The 23,907-nt window shown below is 44.6% G+C and overlaps 1 protein-coding gene across 1 annotated transcript in view; it reads right to left on the bottom strand.

Annotated features, from left to right (window-relative positions):
• Positions 1–21,465, bottom strand: part of kif1aa (kinesin family member 1Aa) — a 35,374-nt gene extending 13,909 nt beyond the window's left edge. The window contains exons 1-25 of the mRNA XM_041935657.1: positions 21,360–21,465; positions 14,045–14,118; positions 13,746–13,928; positions 13,573–13,638; positions 12,803–12,981; positions 12,457–12,568; positions 12,132–12,209; positions 11,937–12,002; positions 11,830–11,847; positions 11,637–11,715; positions 11,465–11,543; positions 11,050–11,192; positions 7,946–8,079; positions 7,123–7,202; positions 6,634–6,709; positions 5,914–5,993; positions 5,702–5,808; positions 5,514–5,597; positions 4,689–4,869; positions 4,381–4,453; positions 3,976–4,066; positions 3,744–3,892; positions 3,479–3,657; positions 3,081–3,218; positions 861–1,175 (exon numbers count right to left, since the gene is read on the bottom strand). Coding sequence (XP_041791591.1) covers positions 861–1,175; positions 3,081–3,218; positions 3,479–3,657; positions 3,744–3,892; positions 3,976–4,066; positions 4,381–4,453; positions 4,689–4,869; positions 5,514–5,597; positions 5,702–5,808; positions 5,914–5,993; positions 6,634–6,709; positions 7,123–7,202; positions 7,946–8,079; positions 11,050–11,192; positions 11,465–11,543; positions 11,637–11,715; positions 11,830–11,847; positions 11,937–12,002; positions 12,132–12,209; positions 12,457–12,568; positions 12,803–12,981; positions 13,573–13,638; positions 13,746–13,928; positions 14,045–14,118; positions 21,360–21,465 — 2,870 coding nt within the window. The remainder of the gene's footprint in view (positions 1–860; positions 1,176–3,080; positions 3,219–3,478; positions 3,658–3,743; positions 3,893–3,975; positions 4,067–4,380; positions 4,454–4,688; positions 4,870–5,513; positions 5,598–5,701; positions 5,809–5,913; positions 5,994–6,633; positions 6,710–7,122; positions 7,203–7,945; positions 8,080–11,049; positions 11,193–11,464; positions 11,544–11,636; positions 11,716–11,829; positions 11,848–11,936; positions 12,003–12,131; positions 12,210–12,456; positions 12,569–12,802; positions 12,982–13,572; positions 13,639–13,745; positions 13,929–14,044; positions 14,119–21,359) is intronic.
• Between the last annotated feature and the right edge of the window lie 2,442 nt (positions 21,466–23,907).

Here is a 23,907-nt window from a genome sequence, read left to right on the forward strand (position 1 = left end):
GTGTTATGCAAATCGCACCTGAATACACTCCATGAGACATGTCAGTGCTTTGGCTAGTGGTCTTCTCTAAAAGCCGCTAGTTTGCATTTAGCCACACATACGTGAGACACACACCTCAAGCAGCCGTTGAGCATCAACTTTGCTTGGATTTCCATGGAAACAAGGGGTATGAGCTGACCCACCCTGGGCTGACATAAAGGACTTGTTTTAGAGTTTAAATATGCAGGAGAAGCTTTTTAGTTAGTGTGAAGAACCAGTTAGCAAAAAACAAAGAAAATCAAGCAACAGTCAAATTGGATGAGATTAAAGATAGAAAGCAAAAGATAAACCTTGAAGCCCAGAAATGTCTACTCCAGTGTCCACTCAGTATCGTGTTTATGACAGAAATCTGTGTAGTGGTTTGACATTTGAGAGCATTTGTGTCTCAAACATGAGACACGGTGACAGTGACAACTGAGACAGGGAATAAACACTGAAGTGGCTACTTTACCTCGGTGTAATAAGCAAGCAGGAAGTGTTTTAAGAAGATGGAATGAATGAATTTCCCACCATCAAAAGGTAGGGTTGTTTTTCAAATCTCCAGTGAAGCTACCCAACCGAAAAGCCCCAACCACATGTTGATATTACCGCTACAGCTTGTGTAGCAGGCTAATTTTCTGATGTGCTGCAGAAACTTTGATTTCATGTGCTCATGAGCACGCAGCCCAGCACAGAGTGAGGACTGTGTGCGAACAGATCAGTGTTGTGTTTTCAGAGATGTCGTTTCATCCGTGCTGATGTCTATCGAGGGAAACGGACCCTGCGTCTCAGCGTGAAAGAGCTAGTTTCCTCCACCAGCATGCTCCCGAAACCTCACCAACCTTCCCACTACACTGAATAATGGTGAGCGGTCGTAAAAGGGATCCTGGCCTTCGCTGGAGCCTCGGCAGAACTCTCCCTCATCATCATCATCATCATCATCATCATCATCATCATCATCCTCTCCCCCGAGCTCCAAGCACGGGTCGTCCAAAAAGATATCATCGTCCAGGTCCTCCAACTCCTCCAACTCCTCCTCCTCCCCTCGACCCTCCAGCTGCGGGTCAGCCAGCTCAGTAATTTCAGAGTTGGAGAGGGTCGGGGACGGGGTGGGGTCACTCATGCGCTCGCTCATGCATGTGTTGAAAATGGGGTTTCTGGTGCAGCCAGAGACATGGGAACTAGGTTAGTACAGTTAGATAGAAAGCATCTTCGAAGAAATCATATTTACTTTCAAACTCTCCAGCATAACCAGGCTGCTAATGTTGAAAAGAGTAAATTAATGCATCATTTAAATGCAGTACAATAACCGTTTTCTGTGGACGTTTGTGAGTGACTCCCTGCAGGTTATTAACAGCAGCAACACTAGTGTTAAATCAAGTTTTAGCACTAGTTTCAGGACATAGAACAAGGGCCATTTCCACAGAAAAGCATTTAAGCTCACCTAATTCATTTGTTTCCCCTTTTAGTCTTTGCATCCCTCCCCCCAAACTCCCTTTTTTCCTTTCCTCCCTCCCCTTTCCCTTCGTGTGAATACAGGAACCACTGAGAGCTTTGACCGAAAATCCCAGAACATAGAAAGACACGGCTCCCCGACCCAGAGTCTCGACTCCAGCCGGTTCCCTCCGGTGTCTATGGCGACAGCTGACACCGGTCCATCATCACACTCCATTCATCCATCCATGACCCGGATTTCTCCCTTCATCCTTTCATCCCTCACAAATCTTCCCATATCCCTCCATCCCTCTACCCTCAACCCTCACACCGTTAACCCTCCTTCCCATCATCACTTGACCCTCATCCCCCTACCCTCACCCCCTCATCCTTCGGCCCTCATCCCTCCATCTCTCACCTCCTTGTCCCTCGACCCTTCAGCCTTGTCCCTCATTTCTCCTTCCCTTTACCCCTTAACCATCATCCCTTCATCCCACTTTTCTGCCGCTGCATCCCTTCATTATCTGCTCTCCTCCATCCATAAAACACATTAAACCATTATAAATTTGTGTCTTATCAGCGGTCTGTTGAAGAAACCACTGTTAGAAACACTAGAGTTAAACTGAGGAGACCTCCATCACTGCTGGACTGAAGCTGTGTCTCTTCAGTCCACAGTAGCCCTACATCCAACTTCAACTAACTGCTGATCATTTGGGAACTAGATTTAATTAGATGTGGTGCTTTTGGCCACGTTTACCTGTTTTACCCAACCAGCTGACAAGCCACATATTTCAAGGGGACATTTTTCAGATTACTGCCTGATCATTTTTGCTTGTCTTGCAGGAGCTACATGGCATTAAAAGGCTTGATATGCTGAGTATTATGTAACAGGGCCACGTGACTGTGTGTAGGACCCATCTGCAAGAGAGAGGAGAAAGAGGGAGCTTGGCAGAGAGGTGGTGGGGGCTGTGTGCCAACGTGGGAGGGAAAGAAACAGCAGGCTTTGAGTAGGAGGACTGAAGAAATGTTCCACAGCCAAGTCTTCCCATTAAAAGAGATGTGCCTGGCATCAATGAGCATACCATTTCCACTGGTTGTCAAATCCAGCCTTTGTCTTAAAGCTGCAAGCTTGTGTTCAGGACAAATATATTCACACTCCATTCAGTAATAAAGCACATATAATTTAAAAGCTGAAAACTGGCAGAGTTAAAACTTACATAATAAAAATATGCTCAGTTAATGCATTTGAAAGGTGTTTTTTGATAAGTGATGCCCAGCGAGTCCGTCATACAAATGCATTTTTTAAAGTCGTCGAAACGGAGAGATGTGATGATAGCGGTGCACCCAGAGCACAGACTGGAAACACCAGACTTCAGCGTGTAATGACAGAGAGACCATAATGAAGTGGGCTGCAGACTACTTCATTCTGGTGTTTCTGTCATTATGGTGCATTAGCTGACCACATGCACAATAAGTGTCGGTTACGACCAACAGCCTCCCATTATCCTGACGTTCTGTATGACGAACACTGGGCTTCTGTTTGCTCACTGCTGTTGACCTTTGTGTTAGCTCAGTGCCTTCCTGTCAGGTCCGTACACTGCACGGGGCCAGTGGCGTTCAGCATTTACCTGCCAACCAGACGGAACCAGGGGAAGCGGTCGTAAAAGGGGTCTCCTCCAGTCATCACATTTTCACAGTCTTCAGTGGTGTTGTTGGGCACATCGGCGGCGCGATCGTACATCTCTCTCATGAGATCGAGCCTCTGCCTGCAAGAAGCAGCAACGATAACCACGTTAAGATGCTGCAGAAAACAATCAACATCACTTTGGACATAAGAGAGAGGAAAGATTCACTGACTAATAAAGAGTCAATATAGTTCATGCATGCACAACTACTAAATGGTGAATATGTGGACCTTAATATAAGTGTATAAATGTTCCTGATTTTATGAGCAGCCCACATGATAATATTGTATGACAGCATATGAGCCTTTAATGTATTTAAGGCTGGGTGCGTGTTCACGTGCCTCAGTTTTTCTAACGTCCAGTAGTGGGTGGCTCCATTTTTCTGATCCTGCACCTCCACGGCCACAATGGTGCGTGGAAAGTGTCGTATCTCTCTGTCCTTACTCGCCTCTGGGGGCAGCAGGTCTGGAGGCAGGGGGGAGTAGAGAGTGTCTGTGAGCAGCACAAACTGGAACTGGACCTGCAGGGGCACAGAAAGCATCGGTTTGGTCACAGAGCCACATCATGACATCGATCGGGGGATATAATGACAAGGACATGCAGGACCTTCTTCTTGAGTTCGACGCTGATGGCATTAGCCTCCTTAAGGAAGATGGCGTTCCCCCATAACAGGTCACGGAGAGAGGTGAACTGGTAGCACCTCCACTTCCGAAAGCTCCACACAGCCAGCTCCCTTTCCCTCTCTGTCCATTGCACTGTGGGCAAAACGGACAACATTTGGCGAGGGTTTGCTTGCCAACAACACGGATACGTCTACATGTCTAATGAATTGCTCTACCTTCCTCTTCTGGCTCTTCCTCTTCTTCAGGGACTTCTGGGTAGTAACGGTCCACCTGCTTTTGGAGAGCCTCCAGCTTGCTCTCATAATCCTGGACAAGTGATTAATGAAGACAAATGTCAAACACATGTGGTCTCAGCACATTAACAAGCCATTTAGGAACAAATGAGTGAGTAAACTGTCCTGTCGACAGTTGTTGACACAGCTGTTGAAATGGGGACCAAAGCTCATTCACAGAACACTACTTCCTGTATGCAAAGCATGGGAAAATATCTCGTAGTTTATATCCATTCAAGATGCTGTATGAGATGTAACAAATACATGCACAATAATAAAATATGCATTTAGATACATCATTGGTTAGATCTAACTTCCTGTTGCACACAAAGCTGCTCGTTACTGTACCAGTCTTTGCTGCTCCAGAAGGTTGTTGGCCTCCTCTCTTTCTTTGCGATACTGATCCTCCAACTCCTGCAGCCTGAGACATGAACACAAGTGAACAACACAGGTTTGACGGAGGTGATGCATGCTAATTTGGTTTGCTTAGTTTCTGGAATAATAATGTGCAGCTATTAAGATTTTACCAGGGAAATTACTCTTCTTTCCTTCCTTATCTGTTACTCCTGTTTACAATTTGATGGTGAGACCCAATCTGCTGCCTGCACTGCCTTTTTTAAAAAGAGGTCGAACGGTTCACTATTTCCTCAAAGTACCTCTGTTCCATTTCCTGTTTCATGTCAATGCCCTGTTTCTCCAGCAGCTCCCGCTGGGCGAAGGCCCAGTCCACGGGCTCAGCAGGGGTTTCGGCACATGGGGTCCTCTCCCTCTCAGCTCTGGCCTGCACAGGGTGGTTGAACCGGAACACATGGCTCTTCCCCAGGATGATGCGATTTCCTTTACAGGTACAAAAAAAAAAATCTAAATGTGTTAAAAGGTAAATTCCAGTATTTTCAAACCTGAGCCCTCTTTTTTTAACATATTTTGAGGGTTAATGACTAAAAGGTACAAAAAGTTTTGCAATTGGTCCAGCAGATCACCTCCGCCAGCAGAAGCGAAACGGGCTGCATAGGCTGCAACAAAATCACTGAGGGCAAATACACCCGTCAAAGTATGTCCGCTAAGACTGTTGGTTTTTGCCACTGACTGGCTCATTCTGTTAGTGTAAGTGTCTGATTATGGATATTATGGAAAGGATCTGTACAGAGGCAGAGTAAGATCATTTTTTGACAGCCATCAAATCGCTCTGGTCAAAGCCACCAGACTCCTTTAACAAAAACAGTAATTTTACCTTGCACAACAGGAGTTGCTGGTCTAACGCATTAGTTCAAACAGCTGCAGGTTAAAGTGATCTACTGGACCAATCCAACACTTTTTGTACCTGTTAGTGATTTAGGCATCCAAATATATAAAAACAGGACCCCAGATTAAACCCTTTAAGGTAAAAGCACACCTATACTGTAAAGTGGCACTGCACACATGTTGCTACTCAATAATATGCATAAGTAAAGGTGAAATTCACAGAGCAGAAGCCTACTGACCTGATCTGAGGACAGTGGGCTCCGTCACTCTCTTTCCATTGACGTAAGTCTCAGCTCCCTCACACGGCTCCAGGACAACCGCTGCTTAGGAACAGAGAAAGCAATATGAGGCTTCACTTCCTGTCTGTCAGCATCAAACTCTGATGCACACTACGACAAGCCTGTGGAACAAGATAAAGATCACCCACTTTCTCCCATTGGACCAGTAGAGCTGGTAAAGGTGCAGTGCTCGTCCTTGATGAAGTGGCCGCTGAGGACTATGTCCTGACGACTGCTGGCGTCTACACGACCGACCCTACAAACGACAAAGTGACGACATGATGTCAGAGTAAGTAAATAGTATAGGTCTGATGTAATGTGTCAACTGAACATGCATTAGCACCCAAATATAGTATCTGACCTGGTGATCCCGTCTTTAATGTAGTACAGCAGGCACTCAGACATCAGAGGATCCTCGTTCAGGTTCACCAGATGAGGCGTCTGACACAGAACAAGAATCATTTACTATGTGTGGCAATTAGGGGAGTAATACGCATAAATCATTCACTACCCATATGTTATTTACAATATAACATATGCATACACTGCACCTCAGAGAGCTGAACAACAACCTCCCTCAGTTACAAACATCAAACAATCAGCTATAGTTAAAAGCATGCAGTCAAATTCACTCGGCACAGCTGCACAGCATGAGTGCTTCATGTAGTCTCAGTCAGATGTTACGGGGCTGCAGGCCATGAATCACCGAAATGGGGGCACAACTATTATCTTTCCCCCCATGTTTACACCCATTGCCGCCTTCAGGGAGCGTTTGAAGTGAGTAATGAAGCAGATTTAAGATAACGCTTAATGAAAAAGAAAAACCCTCGACTGATCTGCCTTGGCGAGGCTCCTGCTGAAGTGAGACTCAGAGCACTCAGAGAGGGGAAACAGCTTTAAACACTTCACAGCTACAGACCTCGTTGGGGGAAAACAGCCCGACTGTGTCGATAAACACAGGCTGGGGCTTTCTAGGGTTATCGGAGGGCTTTGGGGTAAATAAACAAGCATTTTAGTGAATAATTTAAATGGTAAGTATCGGATCACAGCAGAGTTTAGGAGATGTCTGATATGTTCTTACCTTCTTTGGAGAGAACACACCAACTGTCCCACCATCTTCTCGCATAGCTACGCCCATTTCTGCCAGCAAGGCCTCTCTGTGGATGGATGTCAGACTCGGTAAACCAGGCGGCAAATATCTCACTCATCAGTGTAGTTTAGATGTCATTTGTTGCTGCATACTGCACAACCACAAAGTTTCATACTTGCTAAAAACTCTCTTAGAAGTTACAAATTTAGGTCAAGAGGAAATAATCACGCATGTTTCTTGGTGCACATTAGCTATATAATAAAATATACTGTATTCTACTTGCATTTTAATACACCACATGACAAAAGATAACCCTTTATTTATCTAAAAGAGCATTCTTCAATGTTGTCTCTCCATGTTAATGAATTATTGTCGTTTTTCCGCAGATTATTTATTTGGACTCTTTTCTCGAAGAGAAACTGAATCTCCAGAGAAAAACTGAACCGCACTAACAAAATAAAGTAAAATAAAATTTCTCACCTTTCCATTCTGATGGCTTCGGTTCTGCGAAGCTTCTCTTCCCATGTTTCATTGAGTTCAGCAATGATTTTCTCTGTTTCCTGACATTTCAAAAGACAGTGACGGTTAAAGTCAACAAAGTCTGGTGATGGTGAGCTAACAATGAACTGATGCTACTATCAAGTATTATCTTTGTTTCCAAAGATGGACATATCTCATTCCCATGAATGAGAATTTTGGAAATACAGCAGTAGAATAACTTCAGATACTGCAAGACTGAACCTTCATCTGACCCTTGGATCTGGATCTCCGGGACTTAATGTGAAGCACAATAATAAAAAACTTTATAATACTTGCAGGCACAGCTGAGAAAAAACGTATTCTACAAAACTGAAAATCTGAACTTATTGTGAATGAATTAACATCCTGCAGTACACGTGAAAACACCTTGTACAGTCTAAGAATTAAACCAGCAGCTTATGAAGAAACACGGGGCTCTTTTCTGGCCCCCCTCAGCTAGTGACGTGCTCCTTAATTAAAGGTCCAGTGTGCAGGCTTTAGTGGCATCTAGCAGTGAGATTGCAGACTGCAACCAACTGAACCGCCTCACCTTCCTCTATGATGGCCGCAAAGACCTCAAAAGGCCCTCTCTAGAGCCAGAGTTTGTCTTTTCTGCAGAAACATGGCAGACTCTGTGGAAGAGGGCCTGCTCCCTCTGCAGATGTTAACAGCTCATTCTAAATTATACAGCAATAAAATGTACTTATGCACGCCAATAGATCCCCCTGAAGCCTACACACTGGTCCTTTAAGATGAACGTGGTAGTTTGAGTGAGTTGAGTCACCTTCAGCCTCTCGATGGCCTCCTCGCTGCCCGGGCTGAACATGATGCGGTCATGCAGGCTGGCGATGGATCCTGCACGGCTGGACAAGGCTGAGAGAGACGGAGAGGGGCTCATCCCCGTCATGGCATTGGTCACTGTGGAGAGATCATCCCTTTGATTCACAGCTTGGCCTTTATTGTTATTGTTCTTGTAATCGGATAGGTCTGTCGGGGTGGGACGGGGGCACGGCGTGTGTACAGGAGGTGGAGTTGGGGGGTAATCGATAATAGGGAGTAAAGAAATGGAGAAAAGCAAACAGATAAGGAAGAGAAGAGAAGGGAGGATAGAAAAGGAAAAAGAAAGAAGATATGTGGCCTGAAACAACTCACAAAAAGTCACAAAGAGAAATTTGAATTGCTGGAATACAAGCGAGAGCAGCACCAGCAGAAAGCCACGCGCAGAGAGGACCAACGTAAAGGATGCAACACAGACGCCGTCCAGCCATGACCAAACAAAATGCAGCGACGACACAGAGACTTCAAGCAGAGCATCATACGCAGGAGCATTCAAAAACAAATCAGCTTGCCATGTACATACTGTTCATCTGCCCTTTCAGATACTCTCACATGGGACAGGGAGTCTGTTGCTCACCCACAATCAAGCGTCTTTAACAGCAAAAACAAAATTAGCCGCCACGTATGGAAAATAAAATCGAGAAAGTCGGCCGTCCTTTGTGCAGAGACGTAATGAGTCATTTGTAATAGGGTCATATTTCCTGCAGAGAACATTGGGAAGCCAGAGCTCTCAATTAAGATTCTAATCTAAAAGCAGCGAGATGAATTTAATGCTCGGTGTGCTCCTCTAAAATTAGCAATGCAGAACAAAATCGAAGCAGAAATCCATTTTCTCTGGCGGAGAATCAGACTCGGTAACTACGTCCTCACTGGACATCTCTGAATCAACATTTGTATCATTGCTGTTTCTCGAACGAGTCCTGATTTTACATCATCTTCCCTGTTCTCTGGGTTTTTTTCTCGGGCTTGTTGTGGCACCTCGAGGGCCTATGACAGATTCTACAAAATGAAGAATAGCAACCCCGCAGCTGCTGCTATGGCAACGCAGAGTAATAAATTGGGAAAGTGTATCACACCCATCCATCTGGACAGGCTGCTGCCGGCTCGGGATGGATCACATAATATTGCCTTCGCGGTGCAGTAAAGACAATAAAAATTTATGGCATAAAATGAGATGACTACCTCAAAAGACCTGCATTATGCAAGTGATTATACTCTCTCTGCATCATCATCTTGTGTTTTCTGTTATGGCTGCCAACAGGAGGCGATAGAGCCAGACAGACCCTGCCAGGGGAACGGGAGGGGGGGCGCTACAGTTTCTGCATTAAAGAAGGAATTCAAAGCTTGGCATGAAACATATTTCATTATAGTCCTTAAGCTTCCATATTGTCTTGCTCTGCTTCGTTGTTTCATGACAATGAAGCTCCGTCCCTCCGATGAAGCCACACACAGCTCTCTGCAGCACTGTGACATGGCACATACAGACCTGGACTACGTGCTATTTATATTAACATTAACATTAGTCACTTGTGTTTCAGTGCACTCGCCTAAAACTGTGGTGATACTGTAGTGCTGCAGAGAACACACAAAAGCTTCTATTTACGCACAATCACAGTAAGCACCGGTGATGCTAAGCTGCCACAAGAGCAAAAGCAAGAGCCAGAAAACACACATTTCAAACCCTCTATGTCAGCGCCAGACGCTCGATATGCTGGGAGAAGAGAGGATAAAGAGTGACAGAGAGAGAGGAGGTGAGACAGCGTAACACCTTTAGATAAAAACGTTCACTGATTTAAATATTCGCTTGTTATTTGCTGCACATCTGAGCAGAGCGGTCGACATCAATAAACGTCACTTTGGCTCCGCTGCTCTCAGTACATCATCATCAACTTTGCATGTTCATGTCTGATGACAAATGTTGTCAGTAGCCGTGTTTCCATCGAGGTGTTTTATGAGCATTTTTGAAAAATCACATTTGAAAAGCTTGATGCAAACGGCATAACTCAAAAAAATGTCCTTGATTTTGCAAAAAAGTTTTCTCGCTCATTTGAGGTGCCTCTTTTGAAGAAGTGTTACTGTGCTAAAAAAATGGGTGATGGAAAGAAGGTTAAGTTTTGTTGCTGCAAACATAACTCACATGACTGATCAGCTGTTTCCGCTACAAAACCCAAAAAAGGAGAAGAAGAGAAAAAAGAAGAAGAAGCTGTTTCCACTTTCATCGTCTTCTGGATATTCCCATAATGCATGAAAACATGGCTGCTAGTACCAACAACAGGTACGTGAAAACATGGTCAATACCAGCTGAAACAACAAGCTTGACCAAATCTTTTTTTTTTTTTGTGACATTTTAAAATTTAGCTTAAAATTTGCTTTATAATAGATGCAAACACAGCTACTGAATCATTTATGGGTTCAGTCACAACAACAGAAAACAACAGGTTGTTGACCTGTGCTAATAGAGCAAAAAAAAACCCTAGGGCCTACATTTCCCACAATGCAACTCAATAGCATCTTCTCATTAGACTCCGTGCATGATAAATGCTCAAGATTTTTAACTCCACTGCTCTCTGTTTCTAAAGCAGACTTATACTATATTATATACTACACTTATTATATATTATATATTATTTATACTTATTATATATTACACGCTAATGTTAGCTATCTTGGCATGCTAGCTCCAGAAGCTAATGCTAATGCTTAAAACCCCACCCACACCGCCTCCAGCTTCTTCTTTTTTTCACAACATGGGCATAAACTGCACTTTATTCTGGTCCCACTGCAGCCTAAAGAGAAGCAGTGTCTGTTCATTCACGTCTTCACATTGATTTTTCTGCACTGGCTCTTAATTTGCTTTGTGCTCCATCTGAACACACCCCATGTTTGTGGGCTCTGGGAGAATAAAAGTGCAGTCCTGCGTTTGCTGATTAACGGTGCATCGTTTAGAATAGTGTGCACGCTAACAAAGGATCTTAACCCATTCCCAAACGTTTGAAATTCAATCTAGAGAAAGCACTAATGGTCACATAAACCCAATAAATGATCCCTTACTCTCAATGATGTCACCCAGGCCCTGGGCATAGAGGAGATCCTTCAGACGAGACACCTCCTCCTTCAGCTCGCGCACCAACCGGTTGTTGGGGTCCTCGTTGATCACGGCATTGCAGCGAATCTGTTTGGCGCGGTCTGCGTACCTGTGGGCGTAAGGGAGGGATCGTTGGGCACGCTGACACAGGTGACAAAAAGGCATACACACACACACACATTCTCCCTCCCCCTGACATCACACATCCACTCCATTCTGCAGGCTGGCACGGTGACTCGTGAAGGGTGTTTGAAGTGTGAACTGGATGCACGCCGCTGAGGAAAACGTGTATTACACAACACTCCGGTCTCGCTCGCGTCCTTCAAAGCCACATTCAGCAGCTGTGTGGGAGGACGAGAGGACGAGCCGCCGGCTCTCTACCTGAGTGTGCTGAGGGTCTCATCGTAGTTGATGTCGGCCGGGCTCAGGGCGGCGACCATCGCGGTGCGAGAATTCCCCCCTGACACAATCAAGACACACGCTTCAGTTTGTGGCGCTCTGATTGGTCAGTGAGAAACACTGACCCGTCCAACAACACAAATATTACTCATACCCAAATTTTCTCTCAGCAGCCACGTCAAAACTGAATCTCTGTAGGGGATGAAGCTTTCCACCTTCTTCTTCTTTTTATTCTGCGAATTCAGTGAAAACACTAAATTAAAATCAATTCTACTTGGTAGCATTTAGGTGAAGAAAAACAATAAATAAAAGCATCACAATTTAAAGAAATAATTGTAATAAATTACCTTATTTGAGCCAGAGTCCTAAAATGAAAACAACAGTAAAATGAACATGTTGATCACACACAGCATGTGTTTTATCTTATAATGTAATATGGAGGTATTATACACACCACTTCTGCCAGAGCAGAGATGACTTTCCCCAGTGTAGTTAGAGATTTGTTGATATTTGCGCCTTCCTGTGAAAGAGCAAGAAGCAGAGAACGATGTTTACATTGAAAGTGAGCACGCTGACCAACTGCTTCAACATGGATTTAGTGCACATGTTTTCAGATGTGTGTTTGATGCAGCGGGGGGAAACATTTCACCTTCAGCCGGGTCCCTTTGGCTCCAGTAGAATCTGCCCTCTCACTGCCGGCCAAATCCACCAAACTTATTTTGCTGACCTGCAACAGAAAACCCGACAAATGAACTGCAACACGCGCGCTGACAACAAAAAAAGCTGAAGCCGTTCGTCTTTATTCCTGAGACCGGTTTCCTTGAAAAACATCACCGTGACAGTACGACCTTCAAGCAGTCATTGATTTCCAATTCGCGACAACATTTAAATCAGCGTCATCAATCAGCGGGCAGATAAGCGGAGGCAACAGCTCGATGTTAAAGAGGTTCGCTCAGGATGTGATTAAACTCTACCTTCTCCGAGGTGTTATCAGTCTCAGCATCGTGCCGTTTCTGAGTGAATATGATGTTAAAGACGGCGTGAGAGCGGCTGCTTGTCTCGTTCATGTTGGTGGCAGCCACAGTCCTGCACACACAGTGAAGACGTTTCTATTAGTTTGTTTGGACGAGTCTCTTACAGTGACCAGTCCTGCTGTTTCTACTGCAGGTCAGACAAACACAGGCAGGAAACAGAAAGTGCAAACAGAATAGAAATAATCGGCTGAACCTTTCCTCCAGTTCCTCAGAAATGTCTCTGAGGTCTTAACGTGGGTAAACTCCCGGCACCTGGAAAGAGTGAATGAATACACAGCTGCATCACCTGGCCTTGTTGCCAGAGTCCATCAGGTCCTGGATGTCGTTGTAGGAGGTGACAGCCAGCTTCGACAGGTCCTCCACATACGGTCCCATCAGAGGATGCTCTCGAACCCGCAGGTTCCCTTTATTTTTGGGGTTCAGTAAGTCCCGCACACGCTCGCAGTAGATTTCCATGTAGCTTACCTGTTCAGAATCATAACATCAGCATAAACGTTTATAACAGGTGGCTCAGGCATACAGATCAATTTCCTTTAACTGCATTAATGTTTGCGTCTACCTGCCGAGGTACAGCAGGTGGAAATTATTAGCTAGCTAATGGCTAAATGTGGGACATCTCTTCTCTTGGTGTTAGATTAGTGATTTTTGAACACGGGCCCTGACTAATACATGAAGTGGAAGAGTTTATCCCGACTATTTTAATAATAAAAATAACTACAATGCATCCTGCTTGTTACGCTGCTATCCCCAAGTAGCAGAGCGAGTGCAGAGGGCTTGTTTAGTGGGATATGTTTGTCTAGTCTGACCAACTCATTGATCCTTTATCTGACTGAGGTCTATGTCTGCGACCACGGCTCTGAAATATCAGTCGTCTAACTGCGCTGCGTGTCGATAAATCCATGCTGCTGCTGTCTGTGGTGCTGAAGCAGCAGACAGTTTTGTAATTGTGCCTTTTTCTCTCAGTCCCTTCTGTCAGTTTCACCTTGGTTTCGTAATATTCTCTAAACTATTTGCTATAAATACTCAGTTCTGCAGAGAAAACTGTATCGTGCTTACCTCCACAGAGTACGACATGCTGTTGTCTGTATTGTCATTGATCTTCGTGAAAAGATCTTCACACAGCTGGAAAGAGGAAAATAAGACTGTTGACTCTTGCAATTGTTGCACCTGATAAATTCAAAATGATCTTTCCTTTGATTTATTATCAGCACTGGTCAGTCAGTCAGTACCAGAGGAATGATTCCTTGCTGATCCTTGACATCCTGTTTGCCCATCATGGTGTAGGACTTGCCGGCGCCCGTCTGACCATAAGCAAAGATGCAGACGTTGTAGCCCTCGAAGGCGTGCAGCAACATCTCCTCTCCGATGTCTTTGTACACTCGCATCTGAGAGGCATAATTGACGTCCTCGGGCTGTGGACAGAGATCAACAATCAGCCACCCCTTAAGCTTTCTCATGAACCTGACACGTGTCTCTCTGCTGGGGTGTCTGTACAACATTTGCACTGTGGGGGTGTAGAAAGAGTTACCGAGGTGTGGGACCAGTAGGAGTAATCAAAGTTGAAGCTCTTGTTGTCTTTGGCCTGCTTGGGGTTGATGATGGCTGAAAGACAAGGACAAGGGACACGGGTCAGAGGGAGGGTGAAACTGGATCCGAGCTGTGTCACGTTGTGCTGATGGAGCCGGGAAAGCCGTGGTCATCGTCAGTGTTTGGGCCTCGGCACTAAACCCTAAGAGCCCCGACGCTGACTCATAAACTGTCTAAATATCACGCACGTCAGAAACAAGACTAGAAATCTGCTGTTTCTCCCTGCTGATGGTCCTGTGAGGCTGAACTTCCTACTCTCACATGCACAGTTCAGCCTGATGGTGGCGCCAGATTTGCTGCCTGCCAGGTTTCCACCAGTGGCCATTTTGGAGAGCTTAGACTCAGCCTGTCAGGCTCAGACTCAGCTTGTCAGGCTCAGACTCAGTTGCACTTCATCAGGCTCAGCTGTCGTCTGTTAGCCTTCAGACTCATTCTGCTTCTCTCTTCTCTTTCATTATTCTCTTTTTTTTACCTTATAATTCTAATAATTTCATTAACAGGTGAATAATAATTCAACTGAGCTGTTATATGAATATTAGGATTATTACTCTATGTTAATATATATTGATATTATTCTAGTATTGGTATTAGCAGTGGTAGAATTCTAGTATTCTATCATTCTTGTTACTTAATGTTGAACGTTGCACAACAGATATATTTCTATATAGATGATGCTATTTATTCTAACATAATAGACACATTTACATTTACATATAGGTTATTATTTATGGTTGATTTATAGTGTACATATTTTACCTATTTTTACATATTATCTAAGATATTTCTTATGTCCTTTTTCTTTTCTTTTTTTTTTATTACTGTTGTAGAATGAATGCAACTGATCAGGGATCAATAAAGTATCCTGATTCAGATTTTTTCCAGCCTGGTACCATTTATATCATTTGAGATTTTTGTGAGGCCACTACACACAGGCCATTTAGCACAAATCAAAGTGAGTAAAGTCCACCTTTCTTCTCTTCTTACAGATTTATGATGGTCAGTGTATTATTTTTGAATCACAGAGAATCCCGGTCTGAACACTGATATTCTGGTCTGGTGCATTTACATCTTGAGGACGACTCCAGAAAATCTTGGTAGTTAAATTATGATGCCGATCGAATCATTTCCTCCTGATTACTGACCTAACTTGATATTAGAGGTCTTCTCTGTGACCCTTTACAAACAAAACTGAGGCGCTCATTCACCCCATGATGACAACACAGACCTATCCTGGTTCACTTCAGCTGCTAGTTGTGTTGTTCCCATTGCATTCGGCTTGTTTGTGGCTAACAAAGCTGCATATGTATCTGGAAAGGTCACACAGTATGACTGCTTCTTTCAAAGCAACGCCTCAAAGTGACTTTTTCTTATCATCATGATTTATATACTGAGCCACATGCAAGAATAATACTTTCAACAAGGTTTTCCAGAAGAATGCTAATCAGAAACAAGCACTCTACATGAGATATTTCACATAATTATTGGCAAAATATCAAATATATATATGCACTCTTGTTTCACTCTTTCATACTCATGTATTGCAGTCAGAGGGTTTTTGTGTGAATACTACAGCACCTGTTTGCACACCCGAGAACAACATATGTAGTTGTGGTTTGGTGATGCCAGCTATGAAAACGCTTCCTTCCTCCTCCCAGAGCTCCAGACACCATTTTCTCTGCTAATGCAGATGCGGTCGATAATAGAGGAAAGGGCCGGGGGCTGAGTACACTCTCAAGTAAGTGTACACACTGTTATTTCCTCTCTACGCTGCTACTGTGTTCCCAGCTAGGAAATATAGGCCAGCGTGGACGACTTGAGTTTCGGGTTTCAGGCCCATTGCTCACCATGATACAAAGATGAGGCCTCGTTTACTGGGCATGACGTGTTCAGGTGCTCTGGAAGACGGCCAAAAACGAACACGGAGGCACTACAGTTCACACACATTTATCCAAGCAGTGTAACCGTCATAAAAACGCATGAGGTTTGCTGCGAACCACAGCTACAAAATCGATTTCACTCATCAGCCAGAGATGTCCATACGGCTCATTTCCTCTACTACTCCACAAATGGTCTAATACAGTAATACGTCATGACGTCAGACATCTGCTAGACCAAAATACCAACTCAGAATTAACATTAATTAAACAACAGTTATTAATCCCTCCACAGCGAATGAGTTCACCCTTGATACCTGTTCCAGTTTACTTTGGTGGTCTGAGCCATTATAAAAACCAGACTGCTCACATATTCTTGCTCACAATATATTGTAAAAAAACATATTACTGTCATTGCTACGCTACATCCGTCGTTTAACAGCACTCTGTGAAAAGCCTCTGTAGATGTACACATACATGCTGTGTATCTAACATGTCTGACAATGAATGAAGGTCCCTCAAGGTCTCGAGCTGCCACGTGGTGGAAACTGACTGGTTTTCCTGGTGGATGACGCTGACCCGGGTCTATAAAACCTGGACAGCATCCATCAAATAGGCCAAATCTTAAAGGAAACACACTCAGAAGCAGAGCCTCTGCGGTACGACATCCTCTCGCTGCTTACTCATCTCTGATTGCATTGTGATTCATATGCCCCCCCCCCCCCCCAAACCAATACTCCCTCACCGGAAAGAAAAGCGCCGTGCTCTCAGATAAGGTAATTACTTTAGAGTGGAGGTGATTGGCAGCATATGGAGCAGGGCTGCCTATTTGAATTGAACTCTGTGGATTGGGTGGTGTTAGCGGTCACAGCCTGCGTGTCACTGCTCCACCTGAGGCCAGATTTAGCAGCACAGAGCACGTCCCCCAGCTTCGTCACACCCCCGTTTACTACAAGTCTCTCTTTTTATGATGGGAACGCTTTTTAATTGCGAGGTGCTGCGTGCAGAGAGGACGCCGGGCCATGTCATGGAAGGTAAACGTCATTAGACGGGAAACGACTGCGGCTCATTCTTCTTCTGCCGGTGTTCCCGTAAACCTCATCAGCTGAAGGGTTCTGGAGTTAATGTACGAATCCACCACGACCACACGTCCATCAACACACGCATCTGCTCACACACACCTTGAGTTTCAGCGTATTTTCAAAGCACACAAATCACATGTTAGGAAGACAGAAAACATAAATTTCTATAGATTTATTCAAAGCGCCAAACAAAATTAGCATCCATCCAAAAAATAATGCACCAACCGACAATCTTAAATAAATGGAAACATGTTCAAACGTTAAGTGAAAGTGGGACACAGAAACCACTTAACTGACCCTGGGACAGCCTGTTCTAAAGTCACGTATCATCTATCATACAGTCCTTGATATATTTTATTCTGTCGGTACATTTCACTGTGTATATTTTATTCTGCTTGTATATTTTATTCTGTTTGCACATTTCACTTCCATATTTTATCGTTTATTGTTTAGTATATTTTATTGCCTCAGTATATTTTCATTCTGGTATATTTTTAATTGCTTTTAAGAATATTTTTATTGCATGTTGGTTTATTTTATTTTAGTCTTCTTATCTTTCTTATTATCTGTTCCTAACATGGGGGTTGCAATGAAAATTTCATTGACATGCTCAATGACAATAAAGACTCTTGAATCTTGAATTGAATCTTGATTGTAATATTCTATTCTATTCTATTCTATTACTATTGTCAGCATTATTGTGCATTTAAAATTATTGTTAACCTACTTACCATTTGCACATTTCTACTCTTAATATTGGTACCTATCTGTTTGTACTGCAACAAAGCTTTTTTTCTTTTCCTACTTTCTGTTTAAGCTTGGCATGTTTTGAAAAACACATTTTAAAGTACTGACTGATTTTACATTAGACTATCAGTGACGAGTGATTTTAATTCCCAAGAAAACGAGTTCAGTAATTTGAAGCTAGATAAAAAGTGTGTGCCACCACCGCCACCACTGCTCGTCACTGTCAGCGACGATCACATCTCGCACAATTTATCCTCATTCTAGCGGTGATTATATGATATGGTTTCCTTTTTGCTGGCATACATCATATTTTCATGTTTTTTCTTTGTCACAGCTGCCAGGTCTTCATAACTGTGACTGAGTGACGCTAGTGCGACTGTCACGGGTGACCTGCCCCAGTCAATAGGAGAGGAAATGTGGCTGCGTCAGCAGGTCTGGCAGAGGGGATGTGAACCCACTGACAGAGGCTGGAGGAGAGCCACATAGATGCTATATTCAGCAGCAGCGCTGTGTGTCGTCTGCCCTTTTACGTGGGACGTTTACTTTATCACAAATTAGCATGATGCAACAGTAAACATTATGCTAATGAGGGCTTTAGTTGTGCTAAAATTGTAAAGAAGCAGCACGAATCCACTCACTTATCCTGAAAATAAATTCTGTTCGTGTGAATGAGTTTGCAGGAGTGTGTCTACATGCAGACACACAGAATATAACACACACATACATAAACTTACCAACAGCTCTAAAGATTCAGTTTATAAGAGATAGTTTGAGTCCAGTAGTTTTTTCCTACAATATAAATTTAAATGTGTCCACCGTGAACCCGACAGGCTTCTGCAGAGAGGCCTGTTTTTCCTTCAGGTCTGTCCCCTGCATCTTAATTAAGGTCAGCGTGGGAGGGAAGAGCTCTCAAACAGCAAGATTACTGCCACTCTCCTGCTTTGTGGGAACTGGACTATTGACCCACACATGAGTGTCGGACGGCACAAAGCAGAGAGACAAAAAACTCCACAACTTCCTTCTTCTTCTCCGCCTTCCTTTCCTCAGCCAAGACTACAAAAAGACAAGGGGGCTTTATACCCTGCCTCTGTGCCCCCTCCAGACACCGCAGCCAATGGGCTTTTTCATGACCGCTCACATCCTCCAGTTCACATCCACAGCCATTGAGTCGGCGTGGAAGAGAACAATCTGCTCTGCTGAAAGACCTGCAGTCTCGCTGAAAGCGGCTTTGTGCGGGTCAGACCGGAGAGAAGTTTTCTGCTACTGCTGACATAATGCTAAACTCAGTCTAATCTCCGGATTTTAAGGTAGATTGATCAAACAGAATCAGGATTTAGGCCTGACTAAAATCCGTTCACACAGAGCTACTTTTGTCTGTAAAGTGATCAGAGTCTTCTTTTTGATTATGTCAAAATCAAACCCGAGAGCTCGCAGGTTTTAACTGGATGCAGCTCTCGAAATATTCTCGTGCAACTTATGAAAACAAACACCAGGAGCAGCCAGTTTGGGCTCGCCACCTTTTAACGGAAGAGTAATCCATGGCGTTTGTTCCACAATACCTCCAGCGCCGTGACAGCGTGACTGATGCTGCACGCTGGTGAATGAGTTTGTACAGTTTGTACTGCAAAACCGCTCTTTTGGGTTCTCTCCAGAGGCCTCCGAACAAATTAGAATAGGCTGGTGAATAATGCAGCGCCAGCAGGAACTGCCCAAATTAGCATAAAATAAAGAACAAGCAAACACCATATTGATTATCATGGTAGCATGACAGCGAAATTCGCCGAAATTCAAGGGTTCTTGGCTAACTTGCGTAATTAAAAACAGGCTTTACATAAAATCAGAAAGGACGTCTCCAAGGGCATTTGGTACCCACACTGTAAATATGTTCCCTGTGGATTACAGGTCCTCTGATCTAAGTTTACACCGCTAAAGGAGACACCGCTGACGACAAAATGCTCATTGTCCACTCCTGCAGAGACAGAAGCTGAGCTCTGTGCCAAGGTAATGACACCAGTCTTACTGCAGGTGTCAACAAAATGTAGTCACCATCAAGGACGAGCACAAGCCGGGCGAAAGCTGCCCGAGCAGCAGCCCGTCTGGAGGAAAGCTAATAATTATAGTTTATGTTGTAGCTGCATGAATACGAGTATCCCATTACTGCTAAAGCTACTGCTACTGGTGGCCGGCCAGCTGTGTCATGTGACACTGGAGCGTCCACATTTGGTGCTGTTGCAGCTGTGTGAGGGAACAACGAATGATATAACCACCGGGACGCCCTGCGCATTACAACCTCTGCATAAGCATCCAAACAATGTGCAGCTTGTCACTTTTGCATGAGTATCACCTTATGTTGGACTATCACAAGAACCAATCCAGCTAGCAGGCAGTTAGCTAGCTGGCTAACATATCGGCGGAAGGGTTAGGGTTATTTGCTTTCCCTCAAAATGTGCACGTCCCTGGTCACCGCCATGCTGTGAAATGTTTGAGGGACGAGTCAAAAAAGGGAAAAATTAATTGGAGAATTTGTGCAATCATTTAGTTCAGCAAGAAACTAAATGCAACAAATCACACAGCTGAAATATGACGGCCGAGAAACGCCACAGAGCTTGTCGTCTAGTCGCCCGTGACATGAGGAAGGAGGGGGGGAGATGGCTAAATTAGGCCAAACGGTAAATATTTCAGGAAGCCTCATCCATTATTGACAAACGGCTTTACCTTGCAAAGCAGACTACATATCGAGTATCTTTCCAGTCTCATCTCGAGCGGGCCTCGCTCTGCGCACTGAATAACCCGAGAGATGTGGAGCGCTCTGAACCACACGCTGGAAAACGTACAACATACGGCCACAAAAACAAATACAGAAGGAAACTTTCCTCGACAAGTGCACAATGAGCGACACTCCAAAATGCTTCTATATTTACACGATGCCATTATTGTGCTCACTGCAGATTTGCGCTGCAGGCAGATTTGAATAGAAAGATTAATTATAAATGTTAAATATGGAGCCATTTTTAAATCTGCCTTAATCCGGCCTCATAAACAAATAACAGGCCTCAGTCTGAATTTGTGAGGTCAGGTCAGATTATGTCACCTACAGCATGATGTGGCGACAGCTCTACTGCTCGCTCTATTTAGTACCTGGAAAAATCGACTCCTTAGTAATTAGGCAGACGTCGATATTGCAGACAAGCTCGGCGAGCTGACATTTTCTCCACAGATGGATCAAAATCATCTCCCAAAGTATCTCAATAACCTGCCTCTGAAATTAAAGCTGAGGCTCATCGTGCCACTTGTCTTGGAATCGGTCGTGCTTGTTCGCAGGAGATTTGCACAGTTGGTGCCAAGCAGGCCGAATTCATCTTTCAATAATCCCCGTCCCACGGGCGGAGGTCAAGGTCAGAGAAGCCTGAACCTGTGCCTTCTGGTTGAAGAGCGACGCCCCAGCTCCCATGCAGTGTGAACCAATGTTTTCCACATTTAATTCCAACTATAAGACAATAAAAACAAGTACACGTCACACATATACTGCAGGTGAGTGCTGGTTAGTACTTACTGGTGGTGTTTCCAGACATCTGAATGATGCATTTGCTTTCTTTTCCGATCTCCCTTGAATTGAAGGGGCGGACGCGCACCGCCACCTTCACAGAGGCCCCTGCCATGGTGCTGTCTTCCTAGCACCTCGGGGTGCCTTCTTTAGTGCCCAGCTGTTGGGCCTGCAGGTCTGTAGGAGGGAGCAGACAGTGAATCCTAATTAACAGAAATCCAACTTTTATCAGGATGAATGCTACAACAGACTTATGCCACCTTTTTGGTCTATTTTTTTAATATTTGTGTTAAAAAGTGTAAGGCCCGAACATTACGCCTTATTGCTGACGCGGTCAGCACAATAGAAGAGGGCAGGGCTGTAACATGAAAAGACCATGCATGGTCAGCTCCAGCCAAGGGAGATGACAATAAAGCTAGCGGTAACAAAAGAAGTGCAGCAGCAGCTAAATGTCAGGCTATTTCCCTGCATGACAATGGCACTGAAACCAGCCACAAATCCAGAGTCTGGCTGCATTCAGCGGGTTCACGAACGCCTCGTCACTCGCCGTACCGTCGCCCAAAAGGCTGAATATGAGCATTAAATCAGTGTGCGCTGGCATCGTGGGTGTATCAGGAGCAAGCATGACTCATCGTCTCAAATTACAACGATTTAATGTTTTCATCAATAAGCTTTAACATGACAGCTTCCACTGCACGCCTCCATTATAAAACTCTCATAATTCAGAGCATGTTAATGTACGTGTACCTTCTTTAACTTTATGCTGGGATAATTGTTCCACTTGGTATTCAGAGTGTGTTCCTACGGTTTGTGACTCACATCATCATTTTTAAGTGCTGTAAATTTGCTGTGTCACCCTGCTTCCTGGTCCATCCTCTACAGCCGCCACCTGAACAAATTCACTCATAGGCGAGTAACTTCGCAAGAAAGCAGCGTTTCAGGTGCCATCGTACTGCACGCTGAGGACATACGAGCACTTCTAAATGAAACAGATTGAATGATATAAGAGAGTCCGCATCTGGGTCAATATTGTTTTGATGATCAGGAATGAGGCGAGAAGATGGAGGTGAAATCCACCTCATGAAAGCAAATCTTATGTCACCCTCTACCCAAACAACACTTTAAGTTGTGGAAATGTGATTTATTCCTCCTGCCATCAGCACCCATGGCCATAATCTTCTCCTCCAGATGCTGGGACCAATCAGCTGATGATGCAGCTCAGCTGGGCGGCCACCATTTTCCTGGTGACAAAGGCTAATGTAGTGTACCATGCAGGTGTGTATCTGAGCCTGGTGCAATTTCACCTGATCAATCATCTAAAAAAAATGCTCATTTTTGACATGTCATAGTTTTTTTTGTTTTTGTTTTTTTGCAATGACAGCAAAGCCACAACCCTGAGATCAACACTGGCTTCCGGCCTGTATCCTGTCAGCTTAAACTCATCATTCATTACTCATTATGAAAACACCTCATTTTAAGAGTCGATTATTTATTTATTTTAAATTAACACTTCCAGCAACAGCCGCCCAGTGACAGGGCATTTATTCCTGCCGGCCTGCTCACACAATTAAACACATTTCATCAAACATATAGGCGATAAAAGGACGCTTCAGGACGCGTTTCCTGCGCTCCAGAGCGGCTTTAATGCCCCTCTGCCTCTGCGCCCTCTCTCCGACACTGACAGCCTGCTCGACGGCCGCACCCTAACGTTGCCTCTTCCCCGGAGGCTTCACACTGAGTAAATAAAGCCCGCCTCATTAAAACTGCATCACCGGCGAGATGATGGCGGAACAAAAAGAAAGATGAACGTACCTCCGCGGTGCCAGACGCGTCCTGTGTCCGTGGAGGGAGCGCGTTTGTCGCCTGCTTTATTATCCAGCTCCGTGCGTTAGCTCACCTCCCCCGGTCTCCTCACTGCCCCTCACAGCCTCTCCTCTCCATGAAGGGCTGAGGTTAACGGTGTCCTGCGCCCGCCAGCCCCGCCTTGCCAGTGGGGACCCAGGCCGGTGGCTGCTCGGATGGTCGGCCGCTTCTGCGCGCTCCAAGGCGTTCAAAATGGCTCTGTTGTCTCCCTGTCTTCGGTGAGGATGCTGGAGCTCCTCTGAGCCGGTGACATCACCACCGAGGGAGGTAACAGCATCAATGCAGTAGTGGGAAGAGAGAGGAGGGGGGAGGAAGAAGAGGAGGAGGATCAGTATCCCTCCTGAAAACTGCTGTTGTGTTACACTCTTTTTCTTTAAAGTTAGCAGAGAGCAGGGATGCAGCGTTTTTTTCCAAAGGGTTAAAACAGACAAGTGCAGGATTGTTTTGGATAATAGGAGAATAAAAAGGCATTTGCTGTGAATGAGGTTTAGTAGGTCAAGCCGGGGACATCAAGCTGAGAGGAGACAAACTGGCACATAGCAGGTCTGTGCACCATGGGAACTGCTCAGTGAAGCACACAATACAGCACAGAAACAGGATTATAGAGCAGCAGACATACATGAACATGCCTCTGTCTGAGGCCTGCATTGCAGTTTGTCCCTCTGTCTCCAACACGGGCATGCCCAACACCAGG

The sequence above is a fragment of the Chelmon rostratus genome, chromosome 4, assembly GCF_017976325.1.
Source record: "Chelmon rostratus isolate fCheRos1 chromosome 4, fCheRos1.pri, whole genome shotgun sequence".
Classification (NCBI taxonomy): domain Eukaryota; kingdom Metazoa; phylum Chordata; class Actinopteri; order Chaetodontiformes; family Chaetodontidae; genus Chelmon; species Chelmon rostratus.